The sequence below is a fragment of the Lactuca saligna genome, chromosome 8 (genome assembly GCF_052625555.1).
Source record: "Lactuca saligna cultivar CGN05327 chromosome 8, ASM5262555v1, whole genome shotgun sequence".
NCBI classification, from domain to species: Eukaryota; Viridiplantae; Streptophyta; class Magnoliopsida; order Asterales; family Asteraceae; genus Lactuca; species Lactuca saligna.
In genome coordinates, this window is record NC_136424.1 from 186,290,699 (window position 1) to 186,311,883 (window position 21,185).

Consider the following 21,185-nt stretch of genomic DNA (forward strand, 5'->3'; position numbering starts at 1 on the left):
TAGTGACTACTCACAAACTAGTACTAAACTATTCACAGGATTCTCATACGATATCAAACATACAAAGATTATGAAACATACTACAGTGAAAATAGATACATACGAAGAAATTATCTAGCAATACATTCAAATGATACGGAGATAAACTGAATCAGACATAGTTTATCTAATAACTTTATATAGATATCAGTACATGATATAAAGAGATATATAGAACCCCAAATTATTCCCATAATAATTTGATTAGTTTGGTTATTTTCTTAACTAAAATCCATTTAGTTGTAATTGATAAATCATTCCTTATGCTCAACATAATACATAAGGAGTAAAAGTGTTTATAAGTTTGCTAGATATTATTTGAAACACATCAATGTTATATATTATTTGAAACACATCAATGTTATAATTCGAAAATAGTTATATTTTGCTTGTATTCCCCCTGAAAACATTGAAAAACACGGAAAAGGCGTAGGGGTATGAACTCACCGGATGAGAAATGTGACGATTTGGATGCTAAGTGTTGGTACGGGGCTTGCAAACGCACGAGGTTCCTAAGTATAATGTAAGGATACACATTTGTATTTAATTAGGACTTACATTGATTATTTGATAGGGACAATTGCTTCTAGTCGCGAAAACACCCCGATACAAGTGTTTGGAGGGACCCGGGTAACATTTGGGGACACATAAAGCTAGGATATTGAAATGGGACTCCAAAAGTAAACTCCTTAGGGAGTTTACGGCCCTAATGACCCTCTCCCCATGAGTTTACGGCCGTAAACTCATGGTGCGGTGATTTATGGCACAAAATGGCTTGAAACATTTAGGGGATAATTTCTAGGATTGGTTTAAGGGTTTGGAATTATTTTTAAACACCAAAATGACATACATAAGGGAGTTTACGGTCTAGCATAGGACTCATGGCCGTAAACTCCTATAAACCCATGAAAAATTGTGTTTTTGGATTCCAAACAAATCACATGTGATTGCTAAAATTATTTTAAGGCCTTACATGAGATTTTATGGGACTTTTGAGGGGTTTTTGGAGTTTACAGCCTATGAGACCCCCCTCATGGCTGTAAACTCTCCTAGAGAGGTATTCCTTGTGTTTTAAGACCAAAAACTTGTTTGTAACACTTCTAAAAATTATTCTAAGGCTTTAGGGGTGTTAAAGTGGCATTTCTAACACCTTTGGAGGAGTTTACACCCCAAAATGAAGGGTTTACGGCCCAAGCACAAGTCTTGGCCATAAACTCTCAATTATCCTTCAAATAATGCGTTTCAAGTGTCCCAAGGCTAAAACCAATTATTCTAAAATTCATATCTAAGCCTTATTAGTGTTTTGGAAGGATTGAAGGTCACAAAAACCCCCTATATATGAGTTTACTGCCCACGCATGTGCCTTGGCTGTAAACTCCTTCAAATCCATCAAGATCCATGTTTAAAATGTTCTAAGTCCATTCCATGAAGTCATTAAGCCATATCTAAGTCCCAAAATTGTTTAGGAGGGGTTTAAAGGCATAAAAACCCTCTAATTATGTGTTTACGACCCAAGCTCCTTCCAGGGCCATAAACTCATCTACAAGGTCTTAATTCATGATTTAATCTCGAATTTGAAGTCTAAAAATGCTATACAATGAGTTTAGGAAGGTACCATAAAGATTTGAGGCCTTAAAATTGAGTTTTGGACCCTTAAACTTTGGATTTAAGAGAGAGGTTAGAGAGAGAGTAGAGAGAGGAAGAAAAAGCTTCAAATGAATGTTTAAACACGCTTATATAGGTCCTAAAACTTGGATACGATGGAATTCTACCCGATACCGGCCTTAAACGAGGCTTTAGGTCGCACCCGATTAAGTTTCTCTATTTTATGGCATTATATATATATATATATATATATATATATATATATATATATATATATATATATATATATATATATATATATATATATATTCTAAATACTAAATTCGATGGAGTTTTCCACCGGCTTTGGTTAGACCTTCTACATGTACTTCTTTTATTAGTCAACAGATCCGGGACATTCCAACTGTAAGGTTGTGGGTTAGGGCATCCAACCAGGAGGTTGTGGACCCATTATGTATAGGGCAATCCAACAGAAAGGTTGCGGGTTGGGAAATTCCAACTGAAAGATTGTGGGTTGGGTAATCCAACCAGGAGGTTGTGGACCCGTTATGTAACATCCGGAATTTCAGGTATTATATTTATTCATTTTATTTGAGTTTTGTGGAAGAACTCAGCGATTTGGTGCGTAGACTCGGTGAGTAAAGACGCGATTTCTCACCCGGATTAATGACCGGACTCGACGAGTCGCATTGGTGGACTCAGCGAGTCTGCGCTCTTTAATGAAACCCTAATTTCTAGGGTTTGGGCCTATTTAAAGGGCCTTATGGCCGTCATTTGTGCTCACCAGCCCCCAGAGCGAAACCCTAGTGAGCTTGAGTGTTTGGAGTGAGAAAAGGAGCCATTGTTGACCTTGGAGGTGTTTTCTAGCAACGGAAAGGAAGTTATAGCCAAGAGGAAGCAAGAGGGTTAATTTCCTGAAGATCTGAGGTCCAGAACATCACGTTTAAGGTACTATTTTCGAACCATTTTCTGTTGAGGTGATGTTCATGTTGATTTAGGGCTTATTGAGCCCTTTTGTGACTAGATCTAGTGCTCCCTTGGTCCCTTAAGCGAGTTAGGTTCTGGATCTGGACACTTGGAGGTCCAGAGTGCCTCTTTGTCCAAGCTTTATATGAGTCTATGGTGGTTTTGGTTTGAGATCTTTGTGTTTGAGGTTAAAACACCATTTATGAGTCAATAGGTGTGATATGAGCGCCAAGACATAAACTCTACGTGATAAATAAGCTTGGGAGGACTGGATCTATGAGTTAGTGGAACAAATCTGACCTCAGAAGGTCGTTTGGGGTTGTGCATGGAATGCACTCGTCGAGTGCATTGGCAGACTCGACGAGTTGGAGCAGTTTGTTCCGTGTTTTCGAACCAGGGGTTGAGTAACCGAGCTGGGTGAGTGACTCGGTGAGTTGGAAGGGATTCAGAGGAATCGGGTCCCCATAGGGACTCGGCGAGGCCACGCCAGACTTGGCGAGTTGGGTTGACCGTTGACCACTGACCAGAGTTGACCGGTGTTAACTTGATAGGGTTAGTCAACCCTAGTTGGGAAAGTGTTAATTAGAGATGTATTTGTGTTATAGGAGGCCTATAGCTCGGGAGATCGAGCACTACTGATTTCAGGGATTTACGAGTTACCGAGATATACGAGGTGAGTCTTCTCACTACACTTTACCTTGAGTAGGTGACTAGAGTTATCTGATGCAGTGTTGTATGTTATATATGTGTTATGTGTTACACTGCATTATTCTATGTGATTTTTGTTGTGCATGTTTACAGGGTTAGAACCTGAGGGTTCACAGAGTTTGGGTGCACGGAACCATAGAGTTATATCCTCGAGTGGCTAATATGTGTTATATGTGGTATTTTGTCACACCCCAAAACCATGAACGGCGGAAACGTTTTGGGGCGGAGGACATCATGTAATGTATCACAACAATGCAAAGTAGTAAATAAGCAACATCATCCATTGCATTAATAGTAAAATTTTAAATTACATTTGAGTTCTTTCATAGTACAATTCTATAAAAATGAATATTCAAGAATAAAAGACGAGTCTTGATCGCTCTGTCTTCACAGAATCTGGTAGTCGTACCTATCTTACCGTATCCTGGGAATACAAGTTATTTTGAAAGCGAGTATCTGCAATAATGCTGGTGAATTCATAAGTATTTATGTGACTTTGATTTGTAAAGATGTAATGAAAGACCTGTAAATGTTTTTGAAGGAAAGTTTGTACCAATGAACATGTTTGTAAATATCTGTAAACGTTTGAAAACTCTAGAAAATTCCATATTTTCTACTAGTATAAAATGTAGCCTTCTACCAAGACCCGACTGTTTTGAATGTTTGCTTCAGAAATCCAATATTTGTTTATAACTGGGTGGTAGTTTAAAAGTCCCAAAAATGTACTACCGTGATGTTTTTCATGTCTAAAACAGTAGATTTGTGTACAGTTATAATATATAATAACTCCGTAAATCAACGTGTTTTTAATACTCCATTTGAGTTTTATAACCATGCTATTGACACTGACGGCCTGTAACAACATTCCTCAGGCGTTGGAATGTTATGATATTTGTCACCCCAGACCTGCCGATCTAACTGTAGCTAACAGTTTAGGTGCGGGATTGTCCATCCCGTATAGATCTATACACAAGTATCACGCTCCCCCTACAAGGGATTATGGTATATAATACAGGACTTAATAATGCATACTCGAAAGTACGTGAAGCGTCTCACAACCTAGTATAAAACAGATTTACTTATGAAAATGTCCATTTGTTTTTACATGAAAATACCTTCTTGTTATGGTACTTGTAGTATACAAAATTTTATGAATATCTAGTATACTATCTCATGTAATTGTATTCCTTGAAATTGTATGTCTTGAAGTTGTATGCTTTTGTAATTGTATGTCTTAAGATTGTATGCCTTTTAATTGTATATAATTGTATCTCTTCGCATAGTATGTAATGTATTTGTATACACTCATGAATAGACTGAATCTTGTATGATTCCTGGTACTTGGAATGGTAAATAGTATATCTTAACTATACCTATTATAGTCACTAGTAGTGTGTGTGTATAATCGGAATATGCCTTTGCTACCCAAAGGTACTGAACCAACTGAATAGAAAACTTTTATGTCTATATCTGTATACATGTTATATATATATATATATATATATATATATATATATATATATATATATATATATATATATATATATATATATATATATATATATATAACCATACGTGTTTAGGCGTGCATTTGACAAATATAAAAGAAGTTTCGTATAACTTTTGAGAAGTTTAATAAATAAGAAGTGATGACTTGATGTCAGTTGATAAAACAATTTGAAATTAGTTTGTTTGATAAGAACAATTTTAAGTATAAGAAGACCTTTGTTTGAAATACGATTCTAATGGTGTTTGAAAGGAAATATAAAGTATGTAAGACAGTTTGATAAAGAGTTTTTAACATGTAAAAATGTTTGTCGTAAACTATTATAGTTTTTCCAAAAGTTCGTTTCATTTGTATACTAAACCCTAGTGTGATGCTCACTTGTTATGTAATGTGTAACTTTTTGTGATGACATAAATGAACACATGTACTCAAGGTATAAATAAACTGTTTGATTCGTATACGTATAACCACCTATTTAATTTCAACAGATAAGATGATATCGTGTTATGTTTTCCGTACGAAGGATTCTATATAATGGTTATGAATCACATATCTTTTACTTGATAAAAATGAGTATTTAGTGAAACTTTGAGTTACACACGATAATAATCGTGTTTTTACTTGTATTCCCCCCCCCCTTTAAAAGCGTATATAAAAAGTATTGATAACACATTAAAAAAAATGTAGATTATGGGGGTATGAACTCACCGAAGAAAGTGCGTGATTTGAAGAAAACGAGATTTTCCCCGGCGGCACCTCAACCGGAAAGTGACGAGATTCTCGGGAATCTCGGGGCTTCGGACTTTCGTCGGGGCTTGAATATGAAACCGGGAAGTCGGGATGTTGTCGGCACGAAAAACGAGGCGAAAATGTGAGAGAAATGAAGTATTTTTTGTGAAAACAGCCGGCACCCTCGCAATTTATTTATAGGAGCTGGAGGTCCTCGGTACGCAGGGCGTACTTCGGACTTACGCGGGGCGTTCCTCGTACGCGGTGCGTTCGCTTGCATCACTGCTTACCGCATTCTTGGGCAAAGTGTCTGGTCGACGTGGATGACTCGGAGCCAAGTATCCGAGTACGCTGGGCGTACGAGGGTACGCACAGCGTACTCCTTCGGATAAGACTTTGAAGTGCGTGCCAAGAACTTCTAAAATGCGTAAGTTTCGCATACGAGCTCCATTTTTGACGTTCTTTATATCCACGCGACGGTGAGAAAATACTCTACAACTTTCATTTAGACTCCGTTGGCTAATTTTGACTTTATTTTTAATTATATTTTAATTAATAGGTCGGGACACGATAACTTCGTTAAAAATCCATAACTTCTTTATCCAACGTCCATTTTCGTCAGACTTTTTATTGTTATACTCCTATTGTCGGGCTCTCCAACTTTCGATTAGGTTGTGTCGGCTAAAGATCGCTCGATCTCTATTTCGAGTTTTTAAGTGTCTACTGCTAGGTTAGAAACTTCGCAAAATCATAACTTCTTTATACGAAGTCAGATTTGGACGTTCATTTTATGTATGTTCACGGTTTAATGTAATCTACGACTTTCGTTTAGATACCTAAGGCTAAAAAATTATTGTATCGAAACTTTGCGTTTTACGCGTATCAGCGTTTCCGGCTTTCGCCGTGAATGTTAGATTGGTCATAACTTCTTCGTTATAACTCGGGTTTTAGTGTTCTTTATATGTACGAAAACCTTGGTACGATTCCTACCACTTTATTTAACCCAAATACGATTTTAGGAAAGTTAAATTTTGGCTTAAATTTGACTCGTGTTACGTTATAATGTCTTAAAATGTCGGGTTGTCACATATTTTGGGGAAACTCACTAAGCTTTTTGCTTACAGTGTTTGGTGTTATTTGTTTCAGGTACTAATGAGGATCGTGGGAAGGCGCTGGCCTGATCAGTACACACACGGGATTTTTATGTTATGAGATTTTGGGATTGTTATATACTATGAATTTGAGTTTCAAACAATGATGTTTTATGGATAATGAATGAATTACGTTTTTTATAAAATGCGAAAAATTGTTTTGAAATTTACGGTGTTAAAAGTTGGTATCAGAGCCTTGTTTTGAGGGATTCGAGTACACCTTCGGGTGTATTTGAACTCAAACTGAGGATTTCAGAAATATTTTCAAAAAGAGTAAAAGATTTTTGGAAAACGCAGAGCAGAGTTGTGTGTACGATCAGTCAGCGCCCGAACGGTGATTTCCCAAAATACCTTTATGTTATATGTTTATGATATTGATATGATGTATTCTCATGCTAGAGTGGGCTAGGTACTCCTATTAGGACTAGAGTGGCCTGATTTGTGATGCCTTAGCCTAGGGAGAGGTGAGCTGCTATGAGATGCTTGAGAGTGAGTAGGTAGCAGCGAGGAGCTTATGAGAGATATGTTAGAGAGTGGATTATGCATAATAGAGTACTTGGGATTTGGAATCCGGAGAGGAGGACTTGGGGTGTATACTGATACGGTGCGGACAGTAGTATTGGGCCTGTACTACTGATAACACCGGAGTGGTGTACAGTTCAAGTAAGAATCTTCGGGATGCCAGGGATCAAGGAAGGATGAGTTATCGAGTACGAGTATACTCGAGTGAATTTCTAATGTATCGTATGTCTTATTCTAGAGATAGATCATGGTGAGGACACGTCATATGCCAGAGAGCAGCGGGACTAGTGATGAGGAGATCCGCCGGATCATCCATGAGGAGGTGGCTGCAGCCATCAGGGCAGAGATACCAGAGATGTTCGGGTCTATTAAGACTAGGTTGATTGAGACTTTTGACGAGTGTTATGCCGCTCTTTCTAAGGCTGCTGTTGCAGCGGCCACCGCAGCCATCGCTGCTGCTAGGCTGCAAGGGGGTGACTCATTGTTGTTCAGGGAGTTCAGCAACACGAAGCCACCAGAGTTTGATGGGACGCAGGATCCGATTGCAGAGATGAGATGGGTGTCTGACATTGAGGGGTGTTTCTATACGTGCTCATGCCCGGAGCACTTGAGGGTTCGGTTTGCGCTAAACCAGCTTCGCCTGGGGGCGAAGGACTGGTGGAAGTTCGCGACAGCACACTATTCTCTAGCAGAGCTTGCTGCGGTGACCTGGGAGAGGTTCACCACCATGTTTCGGGATGAGTACATTCCCTCAGTGGAACGGGATCGATTGGCACATGAGTTTTTGACCCTCAAGCAAGGTACGGAGTCTGTGACGGTTATTACTAGGATGTTTCATGAGAGGGCGATGTTCTGATCAGGCATGTATGAGCTGATATTTAAGTATTTTGAGGAGAGATATTCAAGAGTTCATGGAGAACTCCTCGTACCGGATATTTTCAGAGCTTCAGGCAAATGCCCGGAAGAGGGAGATCGAGCTAGAGACTCAGGCTAGGTGAAAGAGAGAGTCTCAGGGGAGGGATCAGCAACCGGCACAGTCCCAGCCGGCAGCCAAGCGGGTCAAGCCCGCTGATCCCAGAGTAGGGAGCCAGAAGGGCCGCACTTCTGGAAAGTGTGGCAAGGGTCATGATAGAGTTTGTAGAGCTAGATCTTGCTACAAGTGTGGCAAGGAGGGGCATATGGCTAAGGACTGCCCTAAGGGGTTTGCAGTGTGTTTCCACTGCAACCAGACCGGACACCGGAAGGCCGAGTGTCTGCGGCTGTGGGGGTCAGCACAAGAAGCTTCTCAGGGGTCTGCCCCTGCTGCTGTTAGAGTTACTGATAGTCGGCCGGTGAAGACCGAGACGCCGAAGGCTCAGGGGAGAGCCTTCCAGTTGACTGAACAGGAGGTCCGCGCAGCGCCCGATGTCGTGGCTGGTATGTATTCTTTCATGTATTTATTTTAATGTTTGAGATTTTGTGCTTATTTTATGTTATGCGTAGGTACTTTTCTTGTGAGTTTTGTACCTGCTTTAGTGTTATTTGACTCGGGTGCGAGTCGATCTTTTGTATCGTTGGCTTTTTGTCAGCACATCAGTATTAGTCGGGAGGCGTTGAGTCGACCTTTGAAAGTCTCCATCGCCGATAAGAGAGCAGTGTATGCCATAGAGGTGATTCGAGGGTGTGTACTCGAGATCCTCGGTGTAGAGTTTCCTATTGATTTGGTCCCGATTGTGATAGGGGACGTCTGTGTCATCGTAGGCATGGATTGGTTGAGCAGATTTGGAGCCGTTATCGATTGCGAGCGGCAGTTGATGACTATTCGAGACCCAAGTGGGGAAGTTCTTACAGTGTACGGCGAGGTTACCCATCCCGATTCAGCGTTTTGTTTGGCTGCTAGAGCGAGACAGAGCCTACAACAAGGCTGTAGTGGTTTTGTAGCATATGTGGTGGATACAAGAGTTGGATCAAAGAGACCGAGTACAGTTGAGGAGGTTTCGATAGTGCGGGAATTCCCGGATGTCTTCCCCGAGGAGTTACCGGGTGTGCCTCCCGAGAGGCAGGTTGAGTTTCGCATTGATTTGATTCTGGGGGTAGCTACTGCCAAGGTGCCCTATCGCGTTGCACCTCCAGAGATGCAGGAGTTATCCTCGCAGCTTCAGGAGCTGCTGGGGAAGGGGTTTATTCGGCCGAGTAGCTCATCGTGGGGAGCACCGATCCTTTTTGTGAAGAAAAAGGATGGTTCGCACCGAATGTGCATAGATTATCGAGAGCTGAACAAGTTAACGGTCAAGAACCGTTATCCTTTGCCAAGGATCGATGATTTGTTCGATCAGCTGCAGGGAGCATCTTGGTTTTTCAAGATTGATCTGAGATCTGGATATCATCAGATGAGGGTGCGCGAGGAGGATATCTAGAAGACTGCGTTCAGGACTCGTTATGGGCATTACGAGTTCGTGGTGATGCCATTCGGGCTCACCAATGCACCTGCAGCATTCATGGATCTCATGAACAGGGTATGCAGGCCGATGATGGATCGATCAATGATTGTGTTCATTGATGATATTTTGGTATATTCGAGATCCAGGGAGCAACATGACGAGCATTTGCGAGAAATCCTCAGTGTGCTGAGATTGGAGAGGCTTTATGCCAAATTCTCCAAGTGCAATTTTTGGTTACGAGAGGTGCAATTCCTTGGTCACCTCGTTAACCAAAAGGGGATTTTGGTCGATCCAGCTAAGATTGAGGGACTGTTCAGTTGGGAGGTGCCGAAATCTCCTTCCTAGATCAAGAGTTTTCTAGGGTTGGCCGGCTATTATCGGAGGTTCATCAGGGATTTCTCCAAGATTGTTGTTCCTCTCACCAGGTTGACCCGGAAGGGTGTGGTGTTCAGCTGGGGCCCAGAGCAGCAGGCCTCATTTGAGACTCTTCACCAGAGATTGTGCGAAGCCCCAGTGTTGGATCTTCCAGATGGAATGGAGGACTTCGTGGTGTATTATGACGCATCGATATCTGGGTTGGGCGCGGTGTTGATGCAGAGGGGGCATGTGATCGCGTACGCATCAAGGCAGCTGAAGCCTCACGAGGCAAGGTATCCCACCCACGATCTAGAGTTTGGGGTTGTGGTGTTTGCCCTCAAGATTTGGCGCCATTACCTATATGGGGTTCGGTGTACGATATACACGGACCACAAGAGTTTGAAGTATTTAATGGATCATCCAAACCTGAACATGAGTCAGTGAAGATGGTTGGATGTAGTAAAGGATTATGATTGTGAGATCCTTTACCACCCAGGCAAGGCTAATGTGGTAGCCGACGCCCTGAGTCGTAGGGTAGAGAACGCCCCGATTCGGGATATATGTATGAGATTGACGGTGATGACTCCGGTGTTGGACACCATCAGAGGGGCTCAGGTTGAGGCAATAATACCGGAGAACCATAAGAGAGAAGGAGTTATCGGTTAGGTATCAGAGTTCGTAACCAATAGCAGAGGGTTTATGACCTTCCAGGGTCGGATTTGGGTACCGTTTGTTGGAGGAACGCGTACCATCTTGATAGAGGAGGTGCATAGATCGAGATTCTCGATCCATCCCGGGGTCATTAAGATGTTTCTGGATCTTAAAAGGGAGTATTGGTGGCCCTGTATGAAGAGAGATGTAGCGTGGTTTGTTGAGAGGTTCCTAACTTGTCGTAGGGTTAAGGCCGAACATCAGAGACCGCATGGTAAGTTGCAACCACTGGAAGTCCCAGAATGGAAATAGGAGCACATATCCATGGATTTTATCACCAAATTGCCGAGAACGGCGAGGGGTGTCGATGCGATTTGGGTGATAGTAGACCGTTTTACAAAGAGCGCTCACTTTCTTGCCATTAGTGAGAGTTCTTCTGCGGAAAAGTTAGCAGAGGTATATGTGAGAGAGGTGGTATCGCGGCATGGGGTGCCGATCTCGATTGTGTCAGATCGAGATGTGTGTTTCACTTCCAGATTTTGGAAGAAATTCCATGAGGAGTTGGGTACGAGGGTGCATTTTAGTACCGCATACCACCCACAGACTGACGGTCAGAGCCAGCGGACGATTCAGACAATAACAACTATCATTCGAGCATTGGTATGCCACCTTTTGAGGTCTTGTATGGGAGGAGGTGTCGGACTCCCATTTGTTGGGGAGAGGTGGGGCAACGAGTGATGGGTAGCACAGAGATTGTGCTTCAGACGACAGAGCAGATACAACGGGTCAGGCAGAGATTGTTGACCGCTCAGAGCCGCCAGAAGAGTTATGCGGATAGACGACAATCCGAGCTCGAGTTCCAGGTCGGTGATTATGTTCTCCTGAAGGTATCTCCTTGGAAAGGAGTGATTCGATTCAGGAAGAGGGGCAAGCTAGGGCCCCGATATATTGGGTCGTTCAGAGTGATAGCGAGGGTGGGCAGGGTAGCATATCGCTTGGAGCTACTTACGGAGTTGGAGCGGAATCATAATACCTTCCACGTATCTCAGTTGAGGAAGTGTATAGCCGACGAGTCGACGGTAGTGCCCCTAGAGGACATTCAGGTGGATGCGAGCCTGAACTACGCGGAGAGACCAGTTGCGATGGTGGATCGGAAGATCAAGGTTCTAAGGCACAAGGAGGTGCCTCTGGTACAGGTTCAGTGGCAACATCGGAAAGGATCCGAGTTGACCTGGGAGCTAGAGCGTGAGATGTGGGAGCAGCATCTGGAGCTATTTCAGGGTGAGACTTCGAGGCCGAAGTCAGATTCAAGTGGGGGAGAATTGTAACATCCGAAATTTTAGGTATTATATTTATTCATTTTATTTTGAGTTTTGTGGAAGAACTCGGCGAGTTGGTGTGTAGACTCGCCGAGTAGAGACGCGATTTCTCATCCGGATTAATGACCGGACTCGACGAGTCGCATTGGTGGACTCAATGAGTCCGCGCTGTTTAATGAAACCATAATTTCTTGGGTTTGGGGCCTATTTAAAGGGACTTATGGCCATCATTTTTGCTCACCAGCCCCCAGAGCGAAACCCTAGTGAGCTTGAGTGTTTGGAGTGAGAGAAGGAGCCATTGTTAACCTTGGAGGTGTTGTCTAGCAAGGGAAAGGAAGCTATAGCCAAGAGGAAGCAAGAGGGTTAACTTCCTGAAGTTCTGAGGTCTAGAACATCACGTTTGAGGTACTATTTTCGAACCATTTTCTGTTGAGGTGATTTTCATGTTGATTTAGGGCTTATTGAGCCCTTTTGTGACTAGATCTAGTGCTCCCTTGGTCGCTTAAGCGAGTTAGGTTCTGGATCTGGACCCTTGGAGGTCCAGAGTGCCTCTTTGTCCAAGCTTTATATGAGTCGATGGAGGTTTTGGTTTGGGATCTTTGTCTTTGAGGTTAAAACACAATTTATGAGTCAATAGGTGTGATATGAGCGCCAAGACATAAACTTTACGTGATAAATAAGCTTGGGAGGATTGGATCTATGAGTTAGTGGAACATGTCTGACCTTAGAAGGTCGTTTGGGGTTGTGCATGGAATGCACTCGTCGAGTCCATTAGCAGACTCGACGAGTTAGAGTGGGTTGTTCCGTGTTTTCGAACCAGTGGTTGAGTAACCGAGTTAGGTGAGTGACTCGGTGAGTCGGAAGGGATTCAGAGGAATCGGGTCCCCGTAGGGACTCGGCGAGTCCACGCCAGACTCGGCGAGTTGGGTTGACCATTGACCATTGACTAGAGTTGACCGGTGTTGACTTGATAGGGTTAGTCAACCCTAGTTAGGAAAGTGTTAATTAGAGATGTATTTGTGTTATAGGAGGACTATAGCTTGGGAGATCAAGCACTAGTGATTTCAGGGATTTACGAGTTACCGAGATACGCGAGGTGAGTCTTCTCACTATACTTTACCTTGACTAGGTAACTAGAGTTATGTGATGTTGTGTTGTATGCTATATATGTGTTATGTGTTGCACTGCATTATTATATGTGATTTATGATGTGCATGTTTACAGGGTTAGAACCCGAGGGTTCATAGAGTTTGGGTGCACGGAGCCATAGAGTTATAGCCTCGAGTGGCTAATATGTGTTATATGTGGTATTTTGGGGAAACTCACTAAGCTTTGTGCTTACAGTGTTTGGTGTTATTTGTTTCAGGTACTACTGAGGATCGCGGGAAGGCACCGGCCTGATCAGTACACACACGGGATTTTTATGTTATGAGATCTTGCGATTGTTATATACTATGAATTTGAGTTTCAAACAATGATGTTTTTATGGATAATGAATGAATTATGTTTTTATAAAATGCGAAAAATTGTTTTGAAATTTACGGTGTTACACATTATCTATTTGATTATATGTTTGTGTGGTGGTACTTTGGAGGAACCCACTAAGCTTTGGCTTACTGTTTTTAGTTTATTGTTTTAGGTATTTTAGAGGATCGTGGAAAGGCAAAGGCATGATCGTACACAACTTCCAATTTTATGTCACTGGGTCTTGGGGAAAACTCTGATTTGAAATAATGCTTTTGAAACAATGACTTTTTGTAAACAATGTTGATGGATGGTTGATTTTAAAAATTTTAAATTATTGTGATTTTTAAGTGTTACAAGTCGGTATCAAAGCCTTGGTTTGAGAGAATTGGATGAGCATTCGTGTGAATCCAGACTCAAACTAGGGAACTGCAAAAGTTTTTAAACAGATTTTCAAAAATTGTTTTCAAAAGTAAACAATGAAGGATGCGATGTGTATGATCTGCCGGAGCAAGAAAATAAACCCCAAATTACCCAAACTATTATTCCTATTATGTTTATGATAGAACAACATGTTAGTGATAGGCTATGGATCTTCAAGCATTGGATGATAGAATTGCTTTATAATTGATGATTGATAGAACATCAATTAATCTGTTCTGTAACACTAGGTTTCAAATCGTTTCATTATTCGGGGCTGTGGCCTGGTCATCGTTCATCATAATGCTTTAGGCCTTGCGGAGGAAAGGATTAGGCCCTTTTTGGATGTGGGTGTTATAGTCTAAGTGATTCGGGTGTTCGTTTGTGTTTCAGAGCCCAAGGGTATAATCGTAATTTGATAATTCGGTCATTTATGAATTTTGGGTTTTTGTTCGGAAAGTTCCTATGCAGAGGTAAGTTGATAGAATTGTAGGGCTTCTCTTCACCTTTTCTTGGATATAAAGTTCGTTGGAAACAAACTTATAACGAAGAAGTTATGGCCTTCAGAAGTTTGGTGGCTTTAGGGTTTAGCCGGGTACGCGGGGCATACACAGGTGTACGCATAGCGTACTAGTGAAAAGGGCAGTATGCGGGGCATACACAGGTGTACACGTAACATACTAGTGAAAAGGGTAGCATGCAGGGCGTACGTTGTGCGTACTGATCAGGATGGTTGCTGGTGCTCTACGGAGTATGCTGGGTGTACTCCAATCAGACCCAAACCCTAATTTAGGGTCTTGAACCCTATTAAAGCTTCTTATCTCATAAGCTAACCCTAATTTCTTTAGCCTCCATCCCTCTAAACCCTATAAATCGATCCTTAGCCCCCATTTGAGTGATTATAGAGCTTTAAAGTCATTTATGTGTGTTTTTGGTGCTTGATGAGGAAGAAGGAACTTCTTGAAGAGTCATTGCTTGACTTGGAGAATTTTGATCCAGACTTTGTTCACCTGGATCTAACTTCTAGATGTATAAAATCTCAACCTTGACGAATCTTTCTTGTAGATCTAGCTAGGTGGCACTTTGTCATGATTTTGGTCCCTTGTTGTGGTTCTTGTGAGTAGAAGTTACTCCAGAACCTTTGAGCTTCATATATGGCCCTTGTTGGGGTTATGGAGTTATAAATTTGGATCTTGATGAGTATAAACCTTTCATGCATGATTTGGTAGTCTTTTGTGAAGCTTCAGACTTAGGGTTTTGATTTTGGTCCCATTAAGTCACGCCATGTCATAAAGTCAGGGACTTTATGACTTAAGAAGTCCCTTTGAATCAGATCTGGAAGGTTGGACTAAGGTCTTAAGGTATTAAGAAGTTTTTAAAGATATTTTGGAGTGATTTTGACCTTTGCAGTTTATCTTTGGTGTTGGGCTTCATTAAGCCATGCGAAGGTTTAAAGCCTTCGACTTTATGGATCAAGTCACTTATATTTAGGTATTATGAGGTTAGCTTTGAACTTGCATCCAAATTCTGCAACTAAAGAGGTACCTTTGTTTAGTTGTCGAAGAAGCTCTTGAAGGGTTTGCATGCGTTCTTAAGAATCATAGCAATACACACACTTAAGGGCTGTAGAAATATCTCTGGTGGTTTGGAGACCTATGGTCTCATACATAGTTTCCTCAGAAAAAGAGGATTACAAAATGAGGTAAGCTTTTTGATCAGCTTCTTTCCAGGTCGAGAATGTACGTTTGGAGGTAGATTTCCCCTCTAATTCGATGGTTGCAGCTGGAGGAAGAAGGGAACCATCGACATGATCAATCAATTTTTGAAAAGAAAGAAGTGGTAATACCTGATTAAGCATAAGAGATAGTTGGTTGAGTTGAGTTTAACCATGAGCAGATGAAGTATGGTGGCAAGAGGAAGAGAAGCCTCTGCTGTAGGCATGATCGACGAGCATGGAAGAAAAGATCGATAGGGGCAGAAGAAGGAGGCGAGGGGGAAACTTTTAGGGTTAGACCGTAATTATGGTTGATACCATGTAAGAGTATTTTCCATTGAATAGGTATCTTATATATTGATGAATATATATAATATAAAGATACAACAAATAAGGTAAGAAACTAGCCTAACATATAGAGATACAAGAAATATTTTCTAATTATTCTAAATTATCTCTAATACAAAGTCATTAATAGGTCCACAATGTTATAAGAATTACTTAATGAATTGATAATGATAATTGTTGAGAACGATATATTAGATAGTATTGATTATGAACAGTTGTTGAAGAATTTTGTTGCTAAGAATGCTAGGAGACCCTTCATATTCATGTAACTATATAAGATTATTTATCGTACTATCATTCATTTGTTTTGATTATTTTATACTCACTCTGACCCGAAATTATTGCCCATAGATAAAAAAAAAATACATAGATTAAGAGAACATTAATTACCAAACTTTATTAAATTAAATGACAATTTTACCCTTTTGTTGCATTTAATTTAATGGTAGGTTAACTAATAATGAGAGATATTTTAGTAAAAGGGATATTTATTTTTAGAAATATGTTATTATTTTGGAAAAAACGAAAAATGAAAGATAGACTATTAATATTGGATAAAGGGAGTAATAATTATCAACTTACCGTACGATTAATGAATTTTGCTTACACGCTCTACATATTAACCTCACTACAAAACACTCCCCTATTCTACCCTCAACTATATTCAAAAACAAAGAAGAAGATTACACATGAATAACTTTTCTCTAAAACTCTAAACAAAGAAGAATCCATATGACTAAGAGAGTAGAGCGAAAACAGATATGTAGTGTGTTGTATCTTGTTGTTATGACTGAACAACACACACACAAGTAAACACCGATCCACAAGCAATCAGGTAAAACTGTTTTTCCTTCAACGTGGAAGTTTGTAATAAAAGAGCCAAAACCCAAAAGTTCTGAACAAATGACGCATTAAGTCCCTCTCAACAATTCTCATACAAATACACTCCCAATATATCTATAAACTAAACCTCCAAGAAATAAAACATTTCAGACTTGATCTGTATGTATTCTCAATGAGAAGTTTGTAAGTACAATAAATATTTCAACAAGTAGATTTCTCTACCGATGCAGATTGATTGATAGTCCTCTGTAAAATATTGTTCTCCTTGGATATTGTTCTTTGTTTTTTTCTTTATAGTTAACTTGGCCATTCTAAAAAATATATATTGACCTGGATTTCAGATAGTATTTAAGAATTGATTTAACGATGAATACTCTTATCTGACTGGAAAGCTCACACTAAAATCAAGTTCATATATGGTTAAAAGAAATAAATTAAGTGTCAACGAGGGTGTACTACAGTAATATCCATCATGTTTTTGCTAAATTGTGGTTCCTCTTTAGGCAAACCAGAGGAAGAGGCAATGGCATGATCCTTTTGCGAGTCTTGATCAGTTGGATCTGTTGGATTTGGCAGGGTGTCGGGTTCACTTCCAAGCATCAAAATCACATTTGACATGGGAGGTCGTTTATCAGCTTGGTTGTTTACGCATTGGAGTCCAATGTTAATACACTTCAACACTTCGTGTGGATTGCATGTATCCATCAGTGTTGGGTCCATCAACTCAAGTGCCTTACCCTCAACCCATAATTTCCAAGCCTGAGATATATACATACAAATTATACATGAGATATAATTAAACTGTGTAGATTACAACTTCATAATTAAATCTTATACAACTTACTTGTGCTATAAGATTCCTCCAACAGTCCTCGGATAGGTATAATTTGGAAATTCTTTGTCCACTTACTATCTCAAGCAATACGACTCCATAGCTATAAACATCGGATTTCGTGGAGAACACCTTATTCTCTGAGTACTCTGGAGCAATATAACCACTGAGAAACAAATTGCACAAAAAAAATGTTGTTAGAGGAGCCACGTTTGTGCACTTAAGAATATAATCAATAACAAGAGTTGTTTTGTCAACAGCACAAACATTGAAAAATCCATAGCAGTGTTGACTTAATTTGTGAAATCAAGAAACTTACGGGGTTCCGGACACTTTTTTAGCTGTTTCCCCTGTTTCATTTCCACTCAGGATCTTGGACAAACCAAAATCCGAAATTTTGGGGTTCATGTCCTCATCAAGCAAGATGTTGCCTGTTTTGAAATCCCGATGAATTGTTCGGACCCGAGAATCGTGGTGCATATAGCTTAGACCAGCCGTAATGCCCGAGATGATTTTGTATCTGGTTCGCCAATCCAATGATGCTTTAAGATTTGGATCTTGCAAAAAAAAAAAAAAAAAATTATATTCATAAGTTTTTCTAAGTTTATTTATAACAAGTGTATCTATTTTCACAAATATACGCATATGATATCGAGAAACAAACCAAATAAAATTGAATCCAAGCTTTTATTTGGCATATGCTCATAAACAAGTATCATTTCATCTCCATCGGCACAATACCCATAAAGTTGAACAAGATTCCGGTGTTGCAGTTTTGCAATCACGGAAACCTCATTTTTAAATTCCTCTGGGCCTTGTCCGGTGGTACTTGTGAGCCTTTTGACCGCAACTTGTCTTCCTCCCAGCTCACCCTATATATTGAAGAACTCACACATGTTACTAACTTTCATAGAGGAATTAATTAAACCAAATGTAATTTGGATCATATATATATATATATATATATATATATATATATATATATATATATATATATATATATATATATATATATATATATATATATATATATATATATACCTTATACACACTACCGAAACCACCTACTCCAAGAAAATTCTCCTGTGAAAAGTTTCCAGTGGCTTCTTTAATTTCTTCCAAATTAAACTGTTGCACGCCACCATCTTGATACTCATTAGCTTCTCTTGAGTCATCTGGACGAGGTAACTCGTTGACAGAAGAGCTCATATTATTGGACTCAAGTTCTGAGATGAAACCAGAAATAGGTGAGGGTAAGCCTTGGTATATAAATATACAAAGAATACATTTTTAAAAGAAAAAAAAAATATTATAAAATGTGTTTATCTACAGTATTTGTAATAACTTAGCTGCTATTCTATTCACCAATCTTCTATAAGATATATACACAACCACACACAAAAATATAACCCCCAAAACAGAAACACCAACAGCCAGAGGAACAACAAGTTTCTGAAATTCTGATTGCCCTTTGACTTGATGCCCTGAATACAAGAATTCAAGTCAGGTGCTTATATATTGATTGATTTAGAATTGAAACGGGTATAATTTCCTATGTTTTCTTAACAAACTCATCTCTCCTTAATTTCTTTATATATATATATATATATATATATATATATATATATATATATATATATATATATATATATATATATATATATATATATATATATATATATATATGTATCATTCTTCTGCAAATTAATGCAAGCAACTTTTGCAAGTTAATTAAATTGACAGAAACTAAAAAATACCTGCAGATACACGGATGGAGATATTATATCTGCCGGGTGCTTTGAGATTATAAATCTGAGAATGCCAGAACCAGCACCCTTGGGCATCACGGCCGCTTTCATCCACTAGCTGTTCCTCTTGTAGAGTTCTGTAAGCATATGCTACACACTCGCAGTTTTCGAGACACTTCTCTATGCATACAGACTCATTGTTTGATTTTTGGAAGGTGACATCTGTATCATCGACACTAATCAGAGTAAGATTCAGGAATGTATCTGTAGTAGTCTCACAGATTTCTGATTTTCTCTTGCATCCAGCCTTAGGATCCCTACGTGAAGCAGGCTGAAATCCAGTCAAACAACTACATCGCTGATGATCATTTGTTTGGTTGCACATCCCATATGACCCACACACATGGTATTCGGTGCAATAATCTCTTGGGGCTTCCCATTCCAAAACCCATTGTTTACTATCTTCTCCCCAAGTAAAATATTGTACATGGCCTGTGTAGTTCATTACCAGTCTTGAGTAATTATGGGTCACCATATAAGTTAGGTTTTACGTTGTATTTACATGCTCATCTCCTGTGGTTGTGTTTGATAGCAAACTCAAAGCATCGGGGAACATTGTGTTGTCATCAAAGCTATTCTTTGGGTTTCCGCTTTTCCAGTAATATTTTGTATCTTTCATAATAAGGTAGGATTGCTCGCCTCTTTCACCTTGCCGAAATTGGTAGATTCCAGTTCCCGGATCATTCAGACTTTTCCATGATGTCAAAGTTAAACTTTTGTCCAACTTCATTCCAGGAAGACACGTATCTGTTGGTGTTTTAAAACTCTGCCACAATGTGTTTCCTGATGAAACATCGATTAACGCAACATTTCCTGAATTAACCAACTTCAGGGCCCTTATATCAGCTCCTGAAACACCATAATGTAAACAGTTCGTCATTTTTCCATGAAATTGAAGGAATTATTAGTACTTTAGTATGATGAAATTCATGAACAAACATATGTACTTAATGCATGATGGCTTTTTTTAAAAGGCAATATATATATATATATGCATGTGTGAAGTCCCAAGTAATATGCTTCGTTATCTTTTTTTGGTCACTGAAATTTGGAGTAAGTTACAGTTTTCGTCCCTGTGGTTTGGTCTCATATTCAGTTCAATCTTTGAAAATTTGACAAGATATATACTCATGGTTTAAAGAAATTGCACAACACATCATTAATCCACTTAAAAACACCATTTTATCTACCCTTATTATTATATATTTCTTTTTCTTTTATATATATATATATATATATATATATATATATATATATATATATATATATATATATATATATATATATATATATATATATATATATATATATATTAAATTTTATTGGAATATATTTTTAATGTTTTTTTATTATTTTTTCGTTTATCTTTTTTTAAGTTTTATTTGAATAATTTTTCTATTTTTTTAATGTTTTGTTCGAATATATATTTTAATGTTTTTTTATCTTTTGTTTTTTTATATATTTGTAAAACATTTTATAAATACTTTTTTTTATAAAAAATATAAAAAGGTTAGTTAAATGAGTATATGATTAACACGTATCAGGTATATAATATATACTTACTTATTTTAATACGTTTATTGTACATGCTAACCAAAATTCAAAACGAGTGTCATGGCATCGAGTTAAATTTTTTTAGTTTTACAATTTTGTTACATTTGGTTCCGAATGAAAAATGCTATTCAGAATTTATATAACTCAAACACATGTGTCAATGTTTTCTAGTTGATTTTTTTTTTTTTTTAGAAATTTTGCTTGTTTTCGAGCTATATGATTTCTAAT

The 21,185-nt window shown here is 39.1% G+C and overlaps 1 protein-coding gene across 1 annotated transcript; it reads right to left on the reverse strand.

Moving 5' to 3' along the window:
• Positions 1 to 18,462: 18,462 nt before the first annotated feature.
• On the reverse strand, positions 18,463 to 20,283 carry LOC145010374 (G-type lectin S-receptor-like serine/threonine-protein kinase At4g03230). The gene is made up of 4 exons (XM_078968926.1): positions 19,906 to 20,283; positions 19,353 to 19,674; positions 18,651 to 18,854; positions 18,463 to 18,467 (listed from the first exon to the last, which is right to left on the reverse strand). Exons 1-4 carry the CDS (start codon positions 20,281 to 20,283, stop codon positions 18,463 to 18,465), a joined length of 909 nt encoding a protein of 302 aa, XP_078825052.1.
• Positions 20,284 to 21,185: the final 902 nt, after the last annotated feature.